General features: G+C 52.8%; 1 protein-coding gene across 5 annotated transcripts in view; it reads left to right on the forward strand.

Moving 5' to 3' along the window:
• The window catches only part of TEX264 (testis expressed 264, ER-phagy receptor), a 101,822-nt gene extending 83,137 nt beyond the window's left edge, over positions 1-18,685 (forward strand). For all 5 annotated transcript variants that reach the window (XM_067561164.1, XM_067561159.1, XM_067561162.1 and 2 more), the window contains one exon: positions 17,786-18,685. In XM_067561164.1, coding sequence (XP_067417265.1) covers positions 17,786-18,102 — 317 coding nt within the window. In that variant the 3' untranslated portion in view covers positions 18,103-18,685. The remainder of the gene's footprint in view (positions 1-17,785) is intronic.
• Positions 18,686-20,797: the final 2,112 nt, after the last annotated feature.

Genomic DNA, 20,797 nt, shown 5'->3' on the forward strand with positions numbered 1-20,797 from the left:
GACTCAGACTAGCAGATCGCACTGTTGGGAGGCTGCCTGTGGCTGCCTATCTTAATATCGGCCCAGTAGGGACCATGGCAGGGGCCGGACGAAATGGAACCTGTTGGATCTTTCCCTTCTATGCCGGCTTCTGTTGCACAGATAACAAAGGCTGGAGTGTTCACGACTTATAGCAAGCTCCCCTGCCCACCCACCCAAACAGCCAGAGATACGAGGAGGGCTCTTCCCTTTTCTCTGTCCTTGCGCTCGATCTCTGCCTCCCCAGGATGATCTCTGGCTCCCTTGTCCCCTTCATGCAGGGATAGCCCCGGCCTGTAGGCTGCTTTCAGAGTGTCCTCTCAGCTCCTGCCCGTAAGCACCAAATCCTCTGTCAAGGGCCATGTTGTTGTCTCTTTAGTGTGCATGAGAGAGAGTGTTTCATGCTGGTGAAAGGTGCCAGATTGACAGCCCGGAGAGGGACAGGCTGAACAGTGGCCATGTGTGCTTCCCACAGCAATGCGTCTCAGCCGGGGCATGAAGGCCCACCTGTGCTGATGACAGTGAAGTTCGGTCCCTCTGGACCATGCAGTCCTTGGCCTCTCTGCTCGCCTTGCCAATTAGTGTCACCGGCGCAGCGGTGGTTTCCACCGGCCGGTCGCTCATCTGCCAGGAACTGAACCGACGCCCTGCGCCTCTTGGAGGGAAACACAACGAACTGCCTTCAAAGGGGCAGCTCCCTGTCAGGACCTGACAGCGTCCATGGCAAGATGTTGACCGTTCCCATTGTCCGTTCCCCTTTTAGAAGCCGTAAAGTGTTTTCAGTCTCCTGCTGAGGCTGTCTCAGCCCCAGATCAGCCAGGGAGGTTTCAGGAAGGCGCTTCTCTGTCAAACCCGCTTCTCTTGGTGCTGTGCAACTCTCCCGCACAGTGCAGCTGATTTGTGGGCGATCCCCCACCCCAGGAAAGGCTCCGCCCTGGACGGAGCCCTGGCAAGCGCCATCACCTTCTGCAGAGCTTAAGCTTTCATTTAAAAAAATCTTGTAACCAACATTTCAGTGAGTGGCTGCCGTTTGTGGGCGTCGGGGACCCGTAGAGAGCTGGGTAACATCGCAGTTCTATCCGGTGCACAGCAAACACTGCCCGGCTATTTATTCCTCTCATGTTCTGGGCTGTGGCTGGGGAGGGGCGTGGCCTTTGTGTCTGGGGGCAGGAGGCGTGACTAGGAGGTCTCGCTCTGACTGGTAAGCTTAGTCCCCGGGCTGAGGCATCAGGAGACTTTTTCCAGCCCTGCGCCTGGCGATGAAGTGCTGGCCATTGCCTCTGGGCTGGTGCGCTGTCCCTGCTGGCTTCATTTGTGGAGGCGAGACCTCGGCAGGAAGATGGACACTCTCCCATTTGGGGTGTCCTGAGGATAGTTGCCAATCTTGGCTGCCCAGGAGGAACTGCACGCACCTGAGGGAATCGTAGGAGCAGATGGAAAGGCCTCTACTGCAGAGGACAGAAGACCCTGTAGGGACCCACCAGCCCTTTACAGTGAGCAGTCGAGGGCAGCAGGATCCCCTCGCTTTGTGCTGTCTCCACCTCCTCCGCCTACCCCTTTCGGAGTGTGTATTCTGCCGAGGTCCCGTCTGGGGTCCCCGCTGATCCGCGGCCGCCATGGGTCGAGTGCCGGTACCACAAGAGTACTCAGCTTTATTTAGTCCAGCTCCTTTATGCAAACTCCATCCACTTTCCTGAGTTAAATGCAGTGATAGCAGGAGAGATGTTAACGGGCAGTGATATGGGGGGCGATAAACACTTGAGAAATGAGATGGGAAATTGAGGAAGCAAAGAGGTGATGCAAGCCTGGAGCTACAGAGCGGGTGGTCTTGCACTAACCGTGGGGCGGTCATGTAGGGGCATAGAGACAAGAACAGGGAGTTTGGAGGGAGACTGCAGCAAAGTGCATGCAGGGTTTCCAAAACAGGCGGGTTATGAGAAGGCGTTGCGTGAGAGTCTGTCCAACTCAAGCAGGAGATGGTGGCACCTTGGGTGGTACCTGAGTTGACTGGGTTTTAAGTGCAGGCTCTGAGTTGTCTGGGGATCGAAAACCCTGACAGGAAGATGTGCTGCGCGTCAAAACTTGGTACCAGTGAGTTGAGGGAAGATTCTGCCGTGCCCAGGAGAAGCCTGGACTTCCAGAGAGGCAGGTCACCATGCCTCAGCCAACCGTCCTCCGCTAGCTCCGTGGTACGGCCAACTTTCCTGATGATCTCCTGTAAATTCAAGTCCAGTTTCATAGCAACTGCCCCACTGTTGAGGGGTACCGACAGCAAACAAACGGCCCATCCACCTGCCCACCCTTGGTCTTTTCTGTTGCTGTGTCTCTCTTTGCTTGGGGCGCCTCTCGGCTGCAGGCGGCAGATGAAGGGCCCCCGCGGAAGGGGAGGACTCTGTCCAAGTGGCCGGCTGAGGCTGTTCAGACGTGATTGGAAGTGACAGAGTGCTGAAAAAGTGCCTGGCTAGAAGGAAACAAGAATCCATTTCCTGTCGCCCTCAGTGCGGACTAAAGAGCTGCTTTTTGGAATGGTGGAATTGTGCTGAGGGCGTTGGAGCAGCGCATTGGAGCCCGAAAGCTCAGGTAAACTGTATTAATGCTTTTCACTTCCAAGGCCGGCACTTTCTTGCTCCCCTCTTTTTCTTCCTTTAGTTCATGGCGTCTGGTAACTCAGCGGCTCTGTGAGCAGAGTAAACACTCGTCCTGGTTATGCAGTGGATTTGATACAAAAGGGGAGAACCCTGCTTCCCAGCTGGCTAAATTAACGAATGACATGAGCTGGCACCCCAGGCTCATCCGGAGTGGAAAGAGGTGGCAATCACAAACCCGTTAAGCAGGTTGACGTGGTCGGCTCCATGCGATGAGGACAGGCTCGGGACTGGGATAGCAGGGGAGGTGGGCTTGGATTTGGAGGCCGGTGGGCTGAGAAGTTGGCACAGTGCCTCTCTATCTCCAGCCTGTGGGGCCACGCTCATTTTGCAGATACTATTGAATTAACCAAACCAGCCTTTCCAAGCCCTGCCGACTCACAGGGTGGGCATGAAAATTCATGATCAGCCACAGAGCCAAAGGGAACAGAAGGGTGTTGGGATGTGAGTCTTTCAGAGGAGAGCTGTGTTAATTCTGCATCTGCCAGCCGAGGCTAATCCCCTCAACCCTCTCCCACAGATGGTCCCCAGGGCGGACTCTAGGCTGAGAGTTACCCCTTGGGAACTTGCCAGCCGTTATGCCAGGGGTCCTGCGCCTGGTATGCGGTGACAGGGCGTCCAGGGCAGAAGAAGGCCACAGTACCAGCCAGTCCGGTATCAGGAGCCCTGCAGATGAAGTGGTTCCCAAGTTCACTGAGACCAGATTCAGGATTCACGGCTACACGGGACTCTGTAGCAGCGGAACTCAGACTTTGAGACCTCGTTTCTCTCATCTAAAACTTAAAAGAAGTTGGCACATTACTATGGTCATGTGAATCAGTGCAGTGAGAATGGGTTCTTAGCATGACCCTGGGCTTTAAACCAGCCTGCTGCCTACCATCTGACTGCAGCCTGCTACCACCAGTGCTACGTAGCCTGTGGTTTGAGAACTCCTGCAGTAGAGTGGTCCATCTTGTTCGGTCGTTCCAGGACTAGTGCATGTGCAGTGTTTCCTTTTCACATCCAAGGGCTGAGACTCAGTGACCATCATTGATCCTGTCTGCGCAATGTGCTACGGGCCCAGGAGAAAGCTGTGCTCAGACCTGTTCCATCTAGTAGACAGATTCCTGCCTGGAACAAAATTCACATGGAGGAAGTGGGGACATAAAATCATCATAGAATCAGAGAAGATGAGGGTTGGAAGGGACCTCAGGAGGTATCTAGTCCAGCCCCCTGCTTAAAGCAGGACCAACCCCAACTAAATCATCCCAGCCGGGGATTTGTCAAGCCACAGCTTAAAAACCTCTAAGGATGGACATTCTACCACCTCCCTCGGTAACCCATTCCAGTGCTTCACCACCCTCCTAGTGAAAAACGTTTTCCTAATGTCCAACCTAGACCTCCCCCACTGCAACTTGAGACAGTTGCTCCTTGTTCTGTCATCTGCCACCACTGAGAACAGTCTAGCTCCATCCTCCCTGGAACCCCCCTTCAGGTAGTTAAAGGTTGCTATCAAATCCCCCCTCATTCTTCTCTTTGGCAGACTAAGTAAGCCCAGTTCCCTCAGCCTCTCCTCATAAGTCTTGTGCTCCAGCCCCCTAATCATTTTTGTTGCCATCTGCTGGACTCTCTCCATTTTGTCCACATCCTTCATGTAGTGGGGGCCCAAAACTGGACACAATACTCCAAATGCGGCCGCACCAGTGCCGAATAGAGGGGAATAATCACTTCCCTTGATCTGCTGGCAGTGCTCCTACAAATGCAGCCCAATGTGCTGTTAGCCTTCTTGGCAATAAGGGCACACTATTGAATCATAGCCAGCTTCTTGTCCATTGTAACCCCCATGTCCTTTTCTGCAAAATTGCTGCCTAGCTCGTTGGTCCCAAGTCTGTAGCAGTGCATGGGATTCTTCTGTCTTAAGTGCAGGACTCTGCACTTGTTCTTGTTGAACCTCATCACATTTCTTTTGGCCCAGGCCTCCAATTTGTCTCGGTCACTCTGTATCCTATCCCTATCCTCCAGCGCATCTGCCACTCCCCCCAACTGAGTGTCATCCGCGAATTTGCTGAGGGTGCAATCTACCCCATCCTTCAGATCATTAATGAAAATGTTGAACAAAACCAGCCCCAAGACCGACATCTGGGACACTCCGCCCTTTACTGGCTGCCAACTACACGTCAAGCTGTTGATCACTACCCTACGATCTAGCCAGCTTTCTATCCACCTTATAGTCCATTCATCCAACTCACACTTCTTTAACTTGCTGATAAGAATACAGTGGGAGACCGTATCAGAAGCTTTGCTAAAGTCAAGGTATATCATGTCCACCTCTTTCCCCACATCCACAGAGCCAGTCATCTCATCACAGAAGGCAGTCAGGTTGGTCAGGCATGACTTGCCCTTGGTGAATCTATGCTGACTGTTCCTGATCGCCTTCCTCTCTTTCAAGTGGGACTCCGCCGCTCGCCACACGTTTTCAAAGATATTGGCCAATGGCTCTGCAGTCACATCAGCCACCTCCCTCAGACGCATTGCATCCGGCCCCATTGGCTTGTGACATCTTAACACATGGGCTGTTAGATCAATCTTTGTCTTAACTCTGCATGAAATGAGTTTATGGTGGACTCAACCTCTTTTCAACTAAGCATTTAACTGCCAAGCACACCTGTGTGGAATGAGTTCTGCTAGGTCTCAGCTTGGATCTCCCATCCCATGCATAATTCTGGTAAAAGAAGCCCTCCCATCTTCTCTCCCCCCACCCACACCTCTCCAAAGCAGAAGAGAGTGGTAGGGTGGCACCAACATTTCACCCCAGAGGTGTTTCCACTTCAGCAGGTGAACGTGCACTGAGCCAGACAGCATCTGCCAAGCGCCCAGGGATCCCAGAATGAGACGTGCTTGATAAACATTCATTCGTTCAAGGGGAAAGAACCAGACAATGGTAGTGTTTTTGCTACCAGATCAAGTAACCTCGACATGGAAACTACGTTTCCGCTAAGTTAAAAAATATGTTGTTCATCAGGAAATAATCTCGCAATTTCAGCTCCATCTGGATGCTTGCTGGAGGAGATTGTGTGTGGGGGGTTGGGGGGGGAGGAAAATGAAGCAGACAGGGCTTGAGATTAAGGGAAGCATAGGTCCTCTCTGCTACATCAGAGACCCAACCCAGGTCAGTAGGTCAGTCGTACCCTTCCCAAAAGAGTGAATGGCACCAAATGGGGAGGGAGCACGGACCAAAGGATGGAGATCTGCAGCAAGAGCATTTTAGTAAAGAGAGAGGCCACAGGTCTCCTCGGCGCTCCGTAGTAATGATGCCTGTTCCTTGTTCGCAGCAGGAATCTTCCGACTAGTTAGAACAGGACCGAGCACAGGATTGGTTCAAGAAACCTTCCCCCAGTCCCATCTGAACTGCTGCTCTTGCTGAATGAATGGGGCGGTGGGAGGAGGCTGCTCAGAAGGGAGAGAGCTGCCGTTTACACGCAATTCCTGTAGTAATCAGAAGTTAAGGGAAAGGGAAAACAGCAGGAGTCCATGATAGTTTAATGGTTTTTTTAGAAAAACATTCTGTTATGCCACCTCCTTCCACAACTGCTCAGCCTCTGTCTTTCTGCTGGAGGAAAGAAAAATAGTTCAATCTTCTGAGCTTTCGATATTTGGGGGTTTTGATTTCGAGGCATTTGTTGTGGCTGACAACATCAGCAGGGAGCCACCTCCCCTGGCCTGGGCAATCCTGATTTCGAGGAGGGAAGGAGCCCTCGAGCTTGTGCGCCTGGGTTTTTTGGGCACAGCCAAATGATACCACTGTAGAATGGGAGCCTAGCTTTGGCTTTTCTGGAGTGCAGCTGCAAAGGAAGCTCCATACCCCCCCGCCAAGCTTCCCCATGCAACATTCACCCCCAAATCAGTTTCAACTCATTTTCATCCCTGCTTTTAACCGTCTTCCAATTTCTTCCCGTTTTTCTTACTGATTTTTTTTTTTTTTTTTAAATACACCTCTGCCACCTTGGGCTGTGATCTCTTCAGGTATCATGGCTCTCATGGCAGGGGCCGTTGGGAGATCTCCAAGAAAGGTGGAGTTGCCGCAGGCAGCGGTGTTGACGATTCAGGAGGTGGCCCTCCGCCCTTTAAGTCATTACTGAGCCAGCACACACAGGCACTGTGCTTTGGTGCTGATCGCTGATAAGTTGTGATCATGAATGTTTCCACTGTCACTCCTTGCACAATTGCAGTTTGGGTAATGGCGTTGTGCTGCCCCAAACTCTCCCTGTTACTGGGAGCAAAGCAGCTGCTCCGTCCCAGCCTGTAGGTGGGCCATGCGAAGTGATCCTTGGATGGATATAGACTGTCCTCCTGTAAAACGCTGGAAGCCTTGAGAGGGGCTGTGTGTATATCAAATAGTCATGACAGCGGCATTTCTAGACTGGGGGTCAGCGTGTCATACAAGGAGAAAGATTTCCGTTAGGTTTCCTTCCTCCTTGCTGGAATCGCTATGCACAGATGTTTCCACATGTGCCTTTGGCTGTTCTTTGCTGTGCTTGGAAGAGAGGGAGCCGATCTGAATGTTAACAACTGCCAGTGATCGTTACCACCTTGAGTAATGTTATTGACCCCACCATAAATGTGCGTGGCCCTTGACGCACGCAAGAAGTGGCCAGATTCCCCTCTCTCAACTGGGTAAATCAGGAGTGGCGCCACTGAAATCGGTGGATTTATAGTGGAATAAAACTGGTGTAAGTGTGAGGAGAATCAGGCCCAGTGGTCCACTGCTCCAAGAGCTCCGCAAAAGGATTGAGGTGCCTAACTCCCATTGATTTCAAAAAGAGTTAGGAGCCTAAATACCTTTGAGGATCTGGGCCTTACAGTCTAAGGAGAGTTTAGAATCCCACTTAGTGGTGCTTTCTTGCCTTCCAGTCAAGGATCTCAAAGCACTTTGTAAACATTAATTAATTCAGTCTCACAACCCCCTCTGAGGTCATCTGTATTATCATCTCCATTTTGCAGATGGTGACATGACTTGCCTAAGGAGGCTGTGGCAGGCCTGAGAAAGCCCCTAGGCTTAGCCCCAAGACCAGCCCAGAAGACGAGCTCTAGGTTGATGGTTTTTAGAGGGCGTGGCAGTGGTTGGTTCATGAGTCCTTGGAAGAAGGTTCCTCTGAGTGAAGGAGCGGGACAGACTCTGAAATGGAGAAATCTACGCAGGATTGCGCTGGTACAGGGGCAGCCTGCTCCTCCCCTGGACCCAGTAGGGTCACGTTGGTTGCTGTTGTCATAACTCAGAGTGATGTCATAATTAGCCATGATTAATGTTCTCCCAGGCACTATTTGTCATGGAGCCAGTTGCTCTGGTGACGGCACTAAGTCTGTTTTGGACCTGACACACTTGTATCGTTCTCAGCTCTTTGATTGCGTTGTCGTCCCAACAGCTGAGACAGCAATCCATGAACGGGGCTTTGGGGTGTGGAGAGGGGGACCCAGACCATGGCTATGGCGGTGTGAGGGACTGGGGCTGTGGATGGTGAAGACAGAGAGCTGGGGGCGAGAACACAAATGGTGATCTGGGGATGAGGCCGCACGATGGTTGAGATAGCAATCGGGGGATGCAGTTCACAGAATCAGAGCAGGCTCATTTGGGGCTGGAGCCAGCGTGCCATGCAGAGACACTGCAGCAATAGCCTGCAAAAGGACCCAGAAGGGCTCGATTGTGATGAGGATTTTTATTGCAACTTTTTCTGCTATATGGAAATCTGCAGAATTAACTGTCTGCCCACAGTTGTCTCAGCCCCTCTCCTCCTGATGGACTGCCTGCTCTGGGCTTTGGTGCAGAGTATTTTGTTGAGACTCAGCACATCTAGTGGCTAGTTGGCTGGCTGCCCTGGCTCCTATGTGCAATGAGTTCTGCTGGGTCTCAGCCCCTCTCCAAGTGCCTGTCTTCCTGCCTGGGAGTCCTACAAGAATGAATCTCCCAGGGTCCCATCTCCAAGAGTGTGTGTGTTGCTACGAATTTTTGCACTTCCAGGGCTTATCAGACACCCCTGGCCGCAGGGAAGGTGATACGGTGCTGCCTGCTCACAGCTCTCTCCCAGGGCCATATCCTGCCTGTTTTCAGTGCTCTGCTCTCCTAATTCTCCCTTCCTCTCCTTGCCTCTCTGCACTTTTCAAACAGGCACCGCTCTCCTCGGACAGCAATTACCTGTGGAATTTCATTTTGAAAGAACATTGCTGGCTTCACATGACAGAAGTGCAGCGCAAACCCGCGTTTTAAAAAAAGTCAGCGTTGTGCTCGCAGCTGGGAGACGCTAATAGCTGTGACCGGCAAAGAAAAGGCAGGTGCTAAGCAAGCTTCCTGCTGCAGCTGTGTCTGTACACCCCACTCCTGACCTGCACGCTGCACCCCCCAGCCCTGCGCTCCCCGCACAGCTCTGCCAGTGCCCCTCCCTCCTGACTTACAGCCCCCGGCTATTGCTGCCCTAACCTGAACCTGCCACATGCGCAGGATATATATTTTTTTAAAATATGGACTCTACCTGGAGCCTGCTACACTCCTTCCCTTTTGTGCCCTGCACCAAGCTCTGCCTGCAGGGCCCAGCGGTGGGCGTGTTCTCCCCGCACCTCACCCCCGAGATCTTACTGGAGATTTGTCATGGTTTTTAAGGTAAAAGTCAGGACCGAGATTTTCCAAAGCGCTGTGGGGTTGTGGCCAGCCCCTTCCTTGGCTTCCCAGCCTTGTTCCAAGGCTGAGTGTGCAGCAGTGGGGCTCTCCTAAGGAGGGGTCAAGCTAGGAACCCAGCTGACGGCGGCCGTCTGTGCTGGGAAGGGGCCAGAGCTGTCCCGTAATCCAGGGTGGATTGGGAGGAGTAGCGGGGAGCAGTACACTTTCTGCTTAGCCAAAGGGGGAGGGTGTAATGAGCCCTCGGCTGAAGTGGTGGCATATACTGGGGACAGCCTGGCCCCCGATCTCTGGCCAGTGCGGAGGCCAGGACATATTTAGCCTTTTGCCAGGCACATCATCCCCGTCAACTGACCAAAGGAGCAGCGTGGAATGGGGGCTGCATGATCTCCTGCAGCCCTGGCTGACGGGAACGTGGGCCTGCGTCTCGGAGAAGGAAGGAAACAAAAGGGCAGCCTCCTGAAACCTGCTGTGTCAGCTGGGCTGTGCTAGCCAGCGAGGCCTTCTCACTGGGCGTATTCACCTTCACTCCATGGGGCCAGAGCCAGTCTCCGGAGGCCTGGGAGAGGGGCTGAATGGCTCTGAGCCCCGCAGACAGCCACCCAAGCAGTGACCTTTGACTGAGTTAATTGATTCTGCATTGACAAGTGATTGCCCAATGTAGAGAGAGCAGCCTGTACTTGATGACTCTTGACAGATCTGCTGGCTGGAAGGATCAGGTGGGGGAGACTCTTAAAGGACCCATGTCTCTTCCTGCTCCTGGTGCCAGAGCCTCATGCTTCTGGCTCAGAGTCATGGGGGCAGTGGGGAAAGTGCTAGCTGGGGAAATGGCAGGAGCTGCAGCAGGAGGGGCTGGGCAGATGCACTACTGCAGGGTTGGAGGGGGAGAAGAGGATGTGGGGCTAGGTCTGGCTGTGGATGCTGATAGGAGCAGACCAGTAGAGAGCACCCCACTGGACCCAGACACATGGCGGAGTTGTCAATTTCACCCAATTTTTGCTTTTATACATTTCACATTTACTCCATATAGGCTGAGCTTCTTCCCTGAAATCCCCGCAAACTAACATACATATTGGGACGTACTGGAAGAGGTGTGTGTGTGTGTGTGTGTGTGTGTGTGTGTGTGTGTGTGTGTGTGTGTGTGTGTGTGTGTGTGTGTGTGTTTAAAAAATAACATTAAAAAAACCAGCATTAAAAGTATGTTAGTAAGGTTACAAAGTCAAGCGTTGAACAATAAGGAATTTCCAGAATTAAGGTCGCCCACGTACCCTTAACTCTGCCCCTTGTGCGTATGTTACAGTCTTTAATTACATGATCATGTACTATTTTTTCCATGGATCCCAACTTCTTTTTACCCTGCTCATGAGTGGCCCTTTACCTTCTTTCTTACACATCATCCACACACAAGCTGTGATTATACATTTCTCATGGGCTTTTCTTTGTAACTCATCACTTTAATATCTGAGTGCCTCACAAACATTAATGAAATTATTTTCCCAACTCCTGTGTGTGATAGAGAAGTGTCATCAGTCCCCCTTTATAGCTGGGAAACTGAGGCTGGAATTTGTAAATGTGCCCCCTAATTTTGCATGGTTGGGTCCCCAGTCTGAGACACCTAAGGCCTGATATTTCAGATTATTTGGTAAAATTTATAGTGGCAGGGAGTCCCTAATTAACCCTCTCAATACCCCTGCCAGGTAAGTGGGGAAATGTTATCCTCATCTTATAGATGGGAAGTTAAGACAGAAAGGCAAAGGGACTTGTTTGATGGCACAGAAAGTCCCTGGCAGTGGTGGGATTGGAACTCAGGACTGCCCCCACTCCTAACACTGTGCTCAGTGCTATAGAGCGTACAGCCTGACTGCCGTAGGTCTTTAGCACTGGCACCTTCCCTTCACTTCATTTGCTGTTGTGAGTGCTCCGTGCTTCTGAAAACCAGGGCCTCACGGCAGCTACTCACAAGATGAGGAACGCTGAATTGGTAGCAAAAACTTTGCTGTATGTGACTCACCCCAAATACACCAAGGATGTCTCTCTTAAACACAAGCCCCTCCTTTCTCTTCCTGCCGTCCCCTGCTTCATTCATGACACACCTTCCAACATTTGCAACAAATGAGGCAGGGGTCCTGTGGGAAAACAGCATATAATCGTGTGATGAAAGACTGTCTCATAAAGCACGCACAAGGGGGCCGCTCTGAGGCTGCAAGGGCACTCTCCCGCTGTCCCGTGTCCCAGCTCTAAGACTTTATAACCTTAATAATGGACTTTGGACGTGGTTCTGTTGTATGTAGAACAGCCAGAGTCCTGCGGCACCTTAAAGACTAACACATTTATTTGGGCATAAGCTTTCGTGGGCAGAAACCTACTTCATGGGATGCATGAAGTGGAAATCAGTTTGGTAGGTATCTATACATGTGCAAGGATGGGTGAGTTACAGTCCAGTGAGGAGGGCGATTGCTAACGAGGTTAATTCAGTCAGGGTGGATGAGGCCATTCACAACAATTGATGAGAAGGAGTGAATGTCAAGAGGGAACATTATTTTTTGGAGTGGGCTAGCCACTCCCAGTCTCTGTTCAGACCTAGTCTGATAGTGTCAAGTTTGCTGACGAGTTCCAGCTCTGCAGTTTTGCGCTGGAGTTTGGTTCTGAAGGGTTTCTGTAGAAGTATGGCAACTTTCCAGTCTGTTACCGAGTGTCCAGGGAGAATGAAGTGCTCTCCTACTGGTTTGTGAATGTTACCATTCCTGATGTGTGATTTGTGTCCATTTATTCTTTTGCGTAGAGACTGTCCGGTTTGGCCAATGCACATGGCAGAGGGGCATTGCTGGCACATGCTGGCGTATATCACATTAGTGGATGTGCAGGTGCACGAGCTCTTGATGGTGTGGCTGATGTGGTTAGGACCTGTGATGGTGTCAATTGAGTAGACATGCGGGCAGAGTTGGCAACGGGGTTTGTTGCCAGGATATATTCCTGGGTTAGTGTTTCTGTTGTATGGTGTGCAGTTGCTGGTAAGTATTTGCTTCAGGTTGAGGGGCTGTCTGTAAGCAAGCACTGGCCTGCCTCCCAGGGTTTGTGAGAGTAAGGGATCGTCTTCCAGGATAGGTTGTAGATCCTTGATGATGTGTTGGAGAGGTTTTAGCTGGGGGCTGTAGGTGATGGCCAGAGGCATTCTGTTGTTTTCCTTATGGATCTGTCCTGTAGTAGGTTACTTCTGGGTACCCGTCTGTTGTATGTAGGATGCCCTCTGCCAGCAATGGGCTCCAGGCCCTTGATGTGTATGTAGACTCTGCCCCCGGCTGCCCCGCAAACTCTCCCCCAGTCTATCTGCACCAAAGGATGTGTCCTAGGATACTAGAAGTCATGCAGTGCCCCTCACATGTACCTGATCTACCCCGGTATACCTTCCCTCTTGCCCCCCCGTCCGGCAAGGCATACCATTCTGTTAGGGGGCAGTGCGCCATCCCTGGAGCATTTGTGGCAGGCATCATAGCACCCCATGGACGTGCGTGCGCTGGATCCTTCCCAGAGGACGTGCACGCGCCGTGGCCGGAAGGGCCTGCACTTAGAGAACTGGAGCGAAAGGAGAGGGCAGCTGTACCATGAAACCTTTATTGTCCTCTTTGGCCTGTGTTGATGCCCAGAGCTGGGGAAAACATTAGGCAGGCTGGGTTCCTGGAGTACAAACCGTGCTGTCCCCCCGCGTCGCTCGCAGTCGGGGATGGCAGAGCTGCGGGGGGAGGTTAGGGGCCTGCTTTAGTGGAAGTGCAGGGAGCTGGACCTAATGCTGAAATGCATCCCAGGGACAAACGGAGCCTTTGAAAGTGCTCACGGCTCCAGGGCAGGCGCTTTCTGCTCCTAAAGAGGCTTCTCTTTATGGAAGCTGGAGGGAGCGAGGGGGTGAAGGGAGCCGCGGAGCCCAGTAAATCAGTGGCTGCCCCTCACTGGAGCCTGCCGCCAAGTGTTCTGACTGGGGGCGGGGGGCGGATCTAGAATAGCTGGGGCGGGAGAGGCTGCAGTCAGGACGGAGGGGCACTGGCAGGGCTGTGTGGGCAGCCTGGGAGAGATCTAGTGGCAGCTGTGTGGATGAATGTCTGCTAGGGAATCGCTGCGGTCTTTTCACTGGGGTGTTTGAGCCATGTTTGAGCCAGGAAGAGGTGGCTGCAGTGACCTCCCGTGCCACTGGACACCAGCTGCATGGCTGGCTTCTCCCAGATGATCTGTCCAGATCCGCATACGATGTTTATAACCTGAGGAGCAAAGCACAGGGCTTCCCCTCTCTGGAGGAGGGTAGGAGCAGCTGTGAAGGTTTTAAAGAGCAGGCACTAGGAATATGTATCTGAAATACTAAATGTTCAGTCCTTGCTCGTTAGATCCATGGCTGGATGCATATGCAGAGACCGCAGGTGCGAGCTCACGTCTGGCCTAGGGAACAGACCCAAGGAGCAGTGTCAGTGGATGTGATTCCCTCCCAGGGAGGGCAGCGGGGCGCACACACTCAGTGTATCAGATACTGAGGGCAGGCCAGCCTCATCCCCGTGCTCAGTTCAGTGACGGGTACACTTCCACACTCCATGCAGTGCCAGACTGTATCAGTTTGTGACCTCGTACACACCAGGCTCGTCCGCTAGTCACACTGATGGAGCCTCAAGAACAGAGCTCATGGGAGAAGCATGGTCTTGTGGTGAAAGCACAGTAACGGGAGCCAGGGACTCCACTCCCAGCTCTACCATTGACTCGCTCGGAGATCCTGGGCAGGTCCTTTCCCCGCTCAGTGCCTCCATCGCCCTCGGGATAGTGTGAGGTTTAGCGAAAGCTTGCAGAGCTCCTTAGATAGGAGTGCAAAACGTGGTGCTTGTTGGCTGTGATGTGCAGCTTCGAACACTAGGCCTCCACCCCGTCAGCTGAAGAATCAGTTGCATCAACTCAGCTAGTGGGGGGAAGTGACAAATCAGAAGGAAGCAGTTCTGGCGCGTTCCAGGCAGTAGAAATGTGCGTATCTTTGATGAGTCCTTCAGAGCAGAGACATTTACCACAGCCTGGTCTGTGGTTGGAGCTGGGGGAGGCCATGCTGCAGGATTAGGCCAAAGACGATGTGATAGAAGTGCTGAGGCTGACTTTCCTAACTCTTCTTAGAGAAATTCCAGCAAGGGGGACAGTGATGCCATGGTTTTGATGATGTGGGCACCTGCCTACTATGGACTAGGCTGGGAACTTGTCTACATGGGGAAATAGGCCAGCATAGTGCTCCTGGAATAACTATTAAATCACTTTTATTCTGGAGTAGTGTGTTCACAGAGACAGCTGTTCCAGAATAGCTTATTCTGCAGTAGCTGTGCTGGTCAGCTTCCCCAGGTAGACAAGGCGTGAGATCCGGATCAGCCTTCTGTCACCCGGCCATCAAATGAGAATGACTTTCACTCATTTTTTAAGATAATGAAGTTCTGAGCAATTCCACATTTGCATTCCTGCACGGGCACCGTAAAATGTCTCAGCTGGCATTTGGATGCGTTCCTCTGCGGTGCAGTCATTTCGCTCTCCTCTGCTGCACTGCATTACTCCATGGGGACACAGGGACGGCTAGCCTGTCTCTGCAGACAGTGCTGTGTGCTTACCATGTGGCAAAGCATAACTGAGGCTACTCCACAGTTCAGGGGGCCAGGGTGACATGCTTCTCATAGAAGGTTGCCGTTAATGGAGCTGTGGAAAGCACACCCACAATGCTGCAGCAATGTGGTTGTTTCTTTTTTGGCTTCAAAAAAATCCAAGGAAATGAAACACAAACAACTGTGTTAACGGCAGATTTAAAGACGAAGTCGTTCAAGGAAATGCCCGAGTTCAAGTTCTCCTGGCAACGCCTGCTCCCGGCTCTTTGCGCTGGCAGGGTTTTGGGGCTTCCCAGTTAGACTGTTAACCCTTAGTGTCCTGGCTGGTCCTGATGTGTTTTACACCTTCAGGGCTGCTAGTTTCCTAGGAGGTGAGGTGTTGGGGGTGCTGTGCCAGGGAGGGGGAGGCGTCTGTGGCTGCTCAGCTTGCTGAGGTGGAGCGTGTCCTGCTCCCTGATGCCTCTCATCCACGCCAGCCAGCCCTGCTTTTGTGCTCCTCACTCCCCCTGCTTTTCCTCAGGAACCTGCACGGGGCAGGCAGCTGAACAGCTGCCAGCAGGGACATGCTAGTCTAGAGCCAGGGCCGCTTCCAGCTCTGAGGCTGGCCTGTGTGTGGTAAGGAGACTGACGAGCAGAAGACTCTGCCCGAGTGGGGAGTGGGAAGAAGGGCACTTTGGATGCTGGTGGGGAGAAGGGGGTGTAGGAGATGCTGGGGCGTTGGCTGGGGATATAATTTACAACAGGGAAAGAGGGGAGCTGGGGCTGGAGCAGAGCAGGACACAGTGACGGAGAAAGACAAGAACGAGTGAAATGTACCTTGTCCAGCATGTTCCTAGTGGCTGAATGAACTTTACGCTGGGAATATGAGCTCCTGCCTCAACATAGGACTTTGCATCTGGGTATTACCATAGAATCATAGAATATTAGAGTTGGAAGGAACCTCAGGAGGTCATCTAGTCCAACCCCCTGCTCAAAGCAGGACTAACCTCAGCTATATCAGCCCAGCCAGGGCTTTGTCAAGCCTCAGCTTAAAAACGTCTAAGGATGGAGATTCCACCACCTCCCTAGGTAACCCATTCCAGTGCTTCACCACCCTCCTAGTGAAAAACTTTTTCCTAATGTCCAACCCTAGACCTCCCGCCCTGCAACTTGAGACCGTTGCTCCTTGTTCTGTCATCTGCCACCACCGAGAACAGCCTAGCCCCATCCTCCCTGGAACCCCCTTTCAGGTAGTTAAAGGCCGCTATCAAATCCCCCCTCATTCTTCTCTTTTGCAAACTAAATAAGCCCAGTTCCCTCAGCCTCTCCTCATAAGTCCTGTGCTCCAGCCCCAGTCTATATTTGGGTGCTTTGTAGTAAGTGTTGATGGGCTGGGGTGATGTCACAAGGAACAGTTCAGCCAGGCTAGAAACTTTCATCTGTTCTCCTAATGGTCCAGGCTGGAATGGGTACCATAAAAACACCAGATTGCAAACACAGATGCCCTCTGGGAGACACATACCATCAGAGCCCTCACCCGAGTCCACAGGAGATTGGGATGGAGCTGGATGGGGTGATAATATATCAACATACACTCCTTGGTGTTTTCTGCGGCTGAGATAGTTATTGGTTCCTTTGGCATGATTCCTTTCCTCGTCATTTACCCTGCCCCTCCTTGTGGGGAAGACTAGAGGATTCTGCTTTTGTTCAATATCTTCATTAATGATCTCGAGGATGGGGTAGATTGCACCCTCAGCAAGTTCAAGGGTGACACTAAGCTGGAGGGAATGGTAGATACCCTGGAGGATAGGGATAGGATAGAGTGACCTACACAAATTGGAGGATTGGGCCAAAAGAAAGGTTCAACAAGAACAAGTGCAGAGTCCTGCACTTAGGACGGAAGAATCCCATGCACTGCTAAAGACTGGGGACCAACTGGCTAGGCAGCAGTTAAGCAGAAAAGGACCTGGGGGTTTTACAGTGGGCAAGAAGCTGGATATGAGTCAGCAGTGTGCCCTGGTTGCCAAGAAGGCTGATGGTATATTGGGTTGCGTTAGTAGGAGCATTGCCAGCAGGTCACGGGAAGTGATTATTCCCCTCTATTCGGCACTGGTGCGGCCGCATTTGGAGCATTGTGTTCTGTTTTAGGTCACCCACTAGAGAAAGGATGTGCACAAATTGGAGAGAGTCCAGTGGAGGGCAACGAAAATGATTAGGGGGCTGGAGTATATGGTTTATGAGGCAAGGCTGAGGGAACTGGGCTTCTTTAGTCTGCAGAAGAGAAGATTGGAGGGGGGGGGGGGGATTTGATACCAGCCTTCAGCTACCTGAAAGGGGGTTCTAGGGAGGATGGAGCTAGGCTGTTCTCAATGGTGGCAGGTGACAGAACTAGGAGCAATGGTCTCAAGTTGCAGTGGGGGAAGTTAGGTTGGACATTAGGAGAATCTTTTTCACTAGGCGGGTGGTGAAGCACTGGAATGGGTTACCGAGGGAGGCGGTGGAATCTCCATCCTTAGAGGTTTTCAAGCTGCAGCTTGACAAAGCCATGGCTGGGATGATTTAGCTGGGACTGGTCCTGCTTTGAGCAGGGGATGGAACTAGATACTTCCTGAGGTCCCTTCCAACCCTCATCTTTTCTGAGTCTATAATTCGTGTCATTTTTTGGGTTGATCTGATTTGCCGGGCTCCCACTGATGGGGATCTCTGAGTGGGGAATTTCTTCATTGGGGGGGTGGGTAATGGAGCCACAATGCGAAAGAGTTCTTCTAGGGAGGAATGCAGAAACAGCCATCTCTTCCCTGCTCCACTCAGCCCTGCACCCCGTGAGCTCTGCATTGCTCTCTCTTTCCCCTCCGCATTAATCTGTTCCTCTTCTCTTCCCCTCTCGAAAGGGGCCGACACCCTGAGTGAGACGAGCTCCATCAGCCTGGAGGCTACGACCGACAGCCGAGGGACCTCGGTGGCCACCTCCATCCTGTCCCCCTTCGCAGTTGGCCGTGGTCGGGACGAGACGGACAATCACAGCGAGCACAGCTACAGCGAGTCCGGGGCCAGCGGCTCCTCCTTCGAGGAACTGGATCTGGAAGGCAACGGCGAGGGGCCAGCAGGGCAGCCTTCCGACCTGGGCTACCTTGGGGATCAGGACACCACGAAGGCCAAGAGGGCTAAGGAGCCTATTGCTCTGGAGAAAGAGAGGGGTGAAGAATAAACCACAGTCCTTCCAGTTTCCTCCCCTTCAGTAGGAATTTTAATCAGGGAGGAACTGAACTCTCCTGTTTTCTTTCTCTCCAGCCAAGAGATTTCAGTCACTGATTCCCACGGAGACCTGCTCCCTGCCCTCTGAAGACAGATGGTCTGATTGTTATAAAGGACGGCTGTACCAAGGGGGAGTGTAGCTGGGAGCTGTTCTCCGGGAGCCTTCCACCCGCCTGTGTGTTGTAGCAGAGAGCTGGGGGTGCAGTCTGTTTGATGAGCAGGGAAATGTACTTTCAGGCTGCATGTGTATAAATGCGTGGTGAGCTCTCTGCATGAGCGTGTGTGTGTGTGTGGGTAACACATGTTCCCCCTCTGCCTGTCTCCCTGCTCCATCCCTCCATCCCCCACCATATAGACCCATAATGACCAGCACCAAAGAGCAAACAGTGGTTTGATTCCATGGGAAAATGGAAACGTACCATGTAAAACCGTCCTCCTGAAACTGACGTTTAGCTTTTGGGATCTTTAATAAAGCGAATGCTTTTCCTCTCAGGTGCGAGGGCTCAAAGGGAGGGACGTTGCGATTCTGTCCTTTAGCTCACGGGCTCGTCTCTTGTTACCCCATCCCTCGTCTAGCGGAACAATCCGCGTGCTTGGCGTTTTCGCTGTTTCCAAGTGATGTTTGGAACACAAGGGGTGCACTCAGCTGATCAGAGTCTGACGTTTGCTAGCATCTGCTTGGGCCATGTGAAATGCAACGTGGGCCTCGCCACCCAGACCCCGGAGGGGAAATGACCACGTCCCTGAAATCACTGTCATCGCTGACACTCAGTGGCCTCCCAAATAGCAGTTTGCCCAGAGTGACAGGGCCCGGAGACTGAATTCCTCCCTGAGGGCCAGAAGTGTCCTCCCAGGTCAGGAGAAAGGCGTATTGGCAGAGGCAGCGAAGGGAAGCCGGAACTGCTGCCCTTGGGTTGTGTTTGTGCCATGGACAGAGAGCTTTGGACTCTAGGGTTGCTGGTCTGACTCCAGCCCCCTTAAAAGTCACTCAGAATAAAACCTCTCCATTTGTCACCCAAAATCCTCGTCTCCAAGGGTTAAATCCCATCTAGTTGGTGGCCTGCCCTGCCTGTTCTCCTTTCCCAGTGTTTGCAGCCAGCCCATGGCCCAGACTTGAGATTGCTCAAGACCCTCCTGCATCATCTATTGCAGCCTCCTGGAGTATTTTCAGTGGACACATTCCTTGGGGGTGGGGGAGGAGCAGAGAGCTGGTCTGTGTTGTTCTTTGTGATAGATTTGGGGAACAAAGTCCTTTCCTGGGTTAGGTTACGGCTGCCTGGGTGTCATGCTCTGCTGGGTTGGTGCAGGGGGTGCTGCTGGCTGTGGTGGCTTGCTAGAGCAGAGGCCATGCCGTGGTCTTTGTCACAAGGCACCCACCGTGTGGAATGCCCTCCTGCAGCAGGCTGAAGCATAACGTGCGCCTGACTCAGTTTCCCTCCTTCAGAAGCCCAGAAATAGTCCAAACAGTCTTTTGAGGGCCAATGGCCATCGTGGGTTAACTGGTCACAAAAGAAAGCTCTGAGCACAGAAACCTGGACAACTCACCAAGGCCCACAACCATAGTCCAGACAGTGCATCAAGCTGAGCCTGGTGTCCCTTGCCACGCCCCGGCTTTCCGGTGCGGCTCCTTCATCCCTCGCCGTGCCTCACTCCCAGCCATCAGGCTGCTCTGGCCTTCCAGCTTCCTGCAGGCATCCCCGCTGCTGCTCTCGGCCTTCAGCCCTCTCCTTTCTTCTCTGGCCAGGGCTGTCTGGCTCAGCCCCTCCACAGGTTCCCTGCTCATTCTTCTCTCTTTCCAGCAACAGCCTGCAGAGAGCTTCTCTCCGGCTTTCCCGCAGAGACCTCCTCCGGTCTCCTTGCTCCCAGGTCTTTTCTCTCACCAGGTCTCCTCCTGCTCAGCTTCTCCCTGGCCCTTTTTGGCCCTCAGGTGTTGCCCCCTCCTTCATTGGCCAAACTGGGAGCAAACAAGGAGCTGGACCTACTTCAGTCTCCAGGGCCAGCATCCCAGGACTCGAGGTGCATATCGGAGCTGGGGCAGGGGCATCTCAGCGCCGCAGGGAGCCGGCAGAGGCAATGGACGTGGTGCTCAGTGCTGGTGGTTCTCGGGTGCCGTAGCACAACGGTTCAGACCCAGGGCAGTGCTGGAAATGTTCAGGTGCAGCCCAGGGGAGGCAGGGACATCCTGGCACCGCAGGTTCCTCGGTGCTGCAGTTGCTCCGCTTTGCTCTCGTTCGTGGCATTCCCTGGACGTTCTGCGGTAGCAGAAACCGTGTCTGATCGCCCTGGTTAGCTGTGCTCTTTGCTCTGCCCGTGGGCTAGTCGCAAAACCCTACATCTTAGTCTAATAGTGGAGTGGAGGCTCCCTAGTACCTGTCTGCTGCTGGTGACGTCACCTGTAGATTGGGTTGGGTCTAACTCGTCTGCCTCAAGGATCTCAAATGAGGCTCTGGCGCTGCTCCATCCTTGGTGTAAGTCTCCTGCAGGCTAGCCCATGGCAATCCGGTGGAGGTGGCCTGGAGTCCGAGCTCCGTGATAGAAAAGTTTTCTGAGCTCTGTGGCCATGACTTAATGGAGGCAACTCAACCCGGGGGACTATGGGTAGCGATGAAGTTATCAAGACCCTCCCCCTGCCCTGTTGGGTTTGCCTG

This window comes from Emydura macquarii, unplaced genomic scaffold (assembly GCF_026122565.2).
Source record: "Emydura macquarii macquarii isolate MOO-44397 ecotype Brisbane River unplaced genomic scaffold, CSIRO-AGI_Emac_v2 contig_2369, whole genome shotgun sequence".
In the NCBI taxonomy this organism is placed as follows: domain Eukaryota; kingdom Metazoa; phylum Chordata; order Testudines; family Chelidae; genus Emydura; species Emydura macquarii.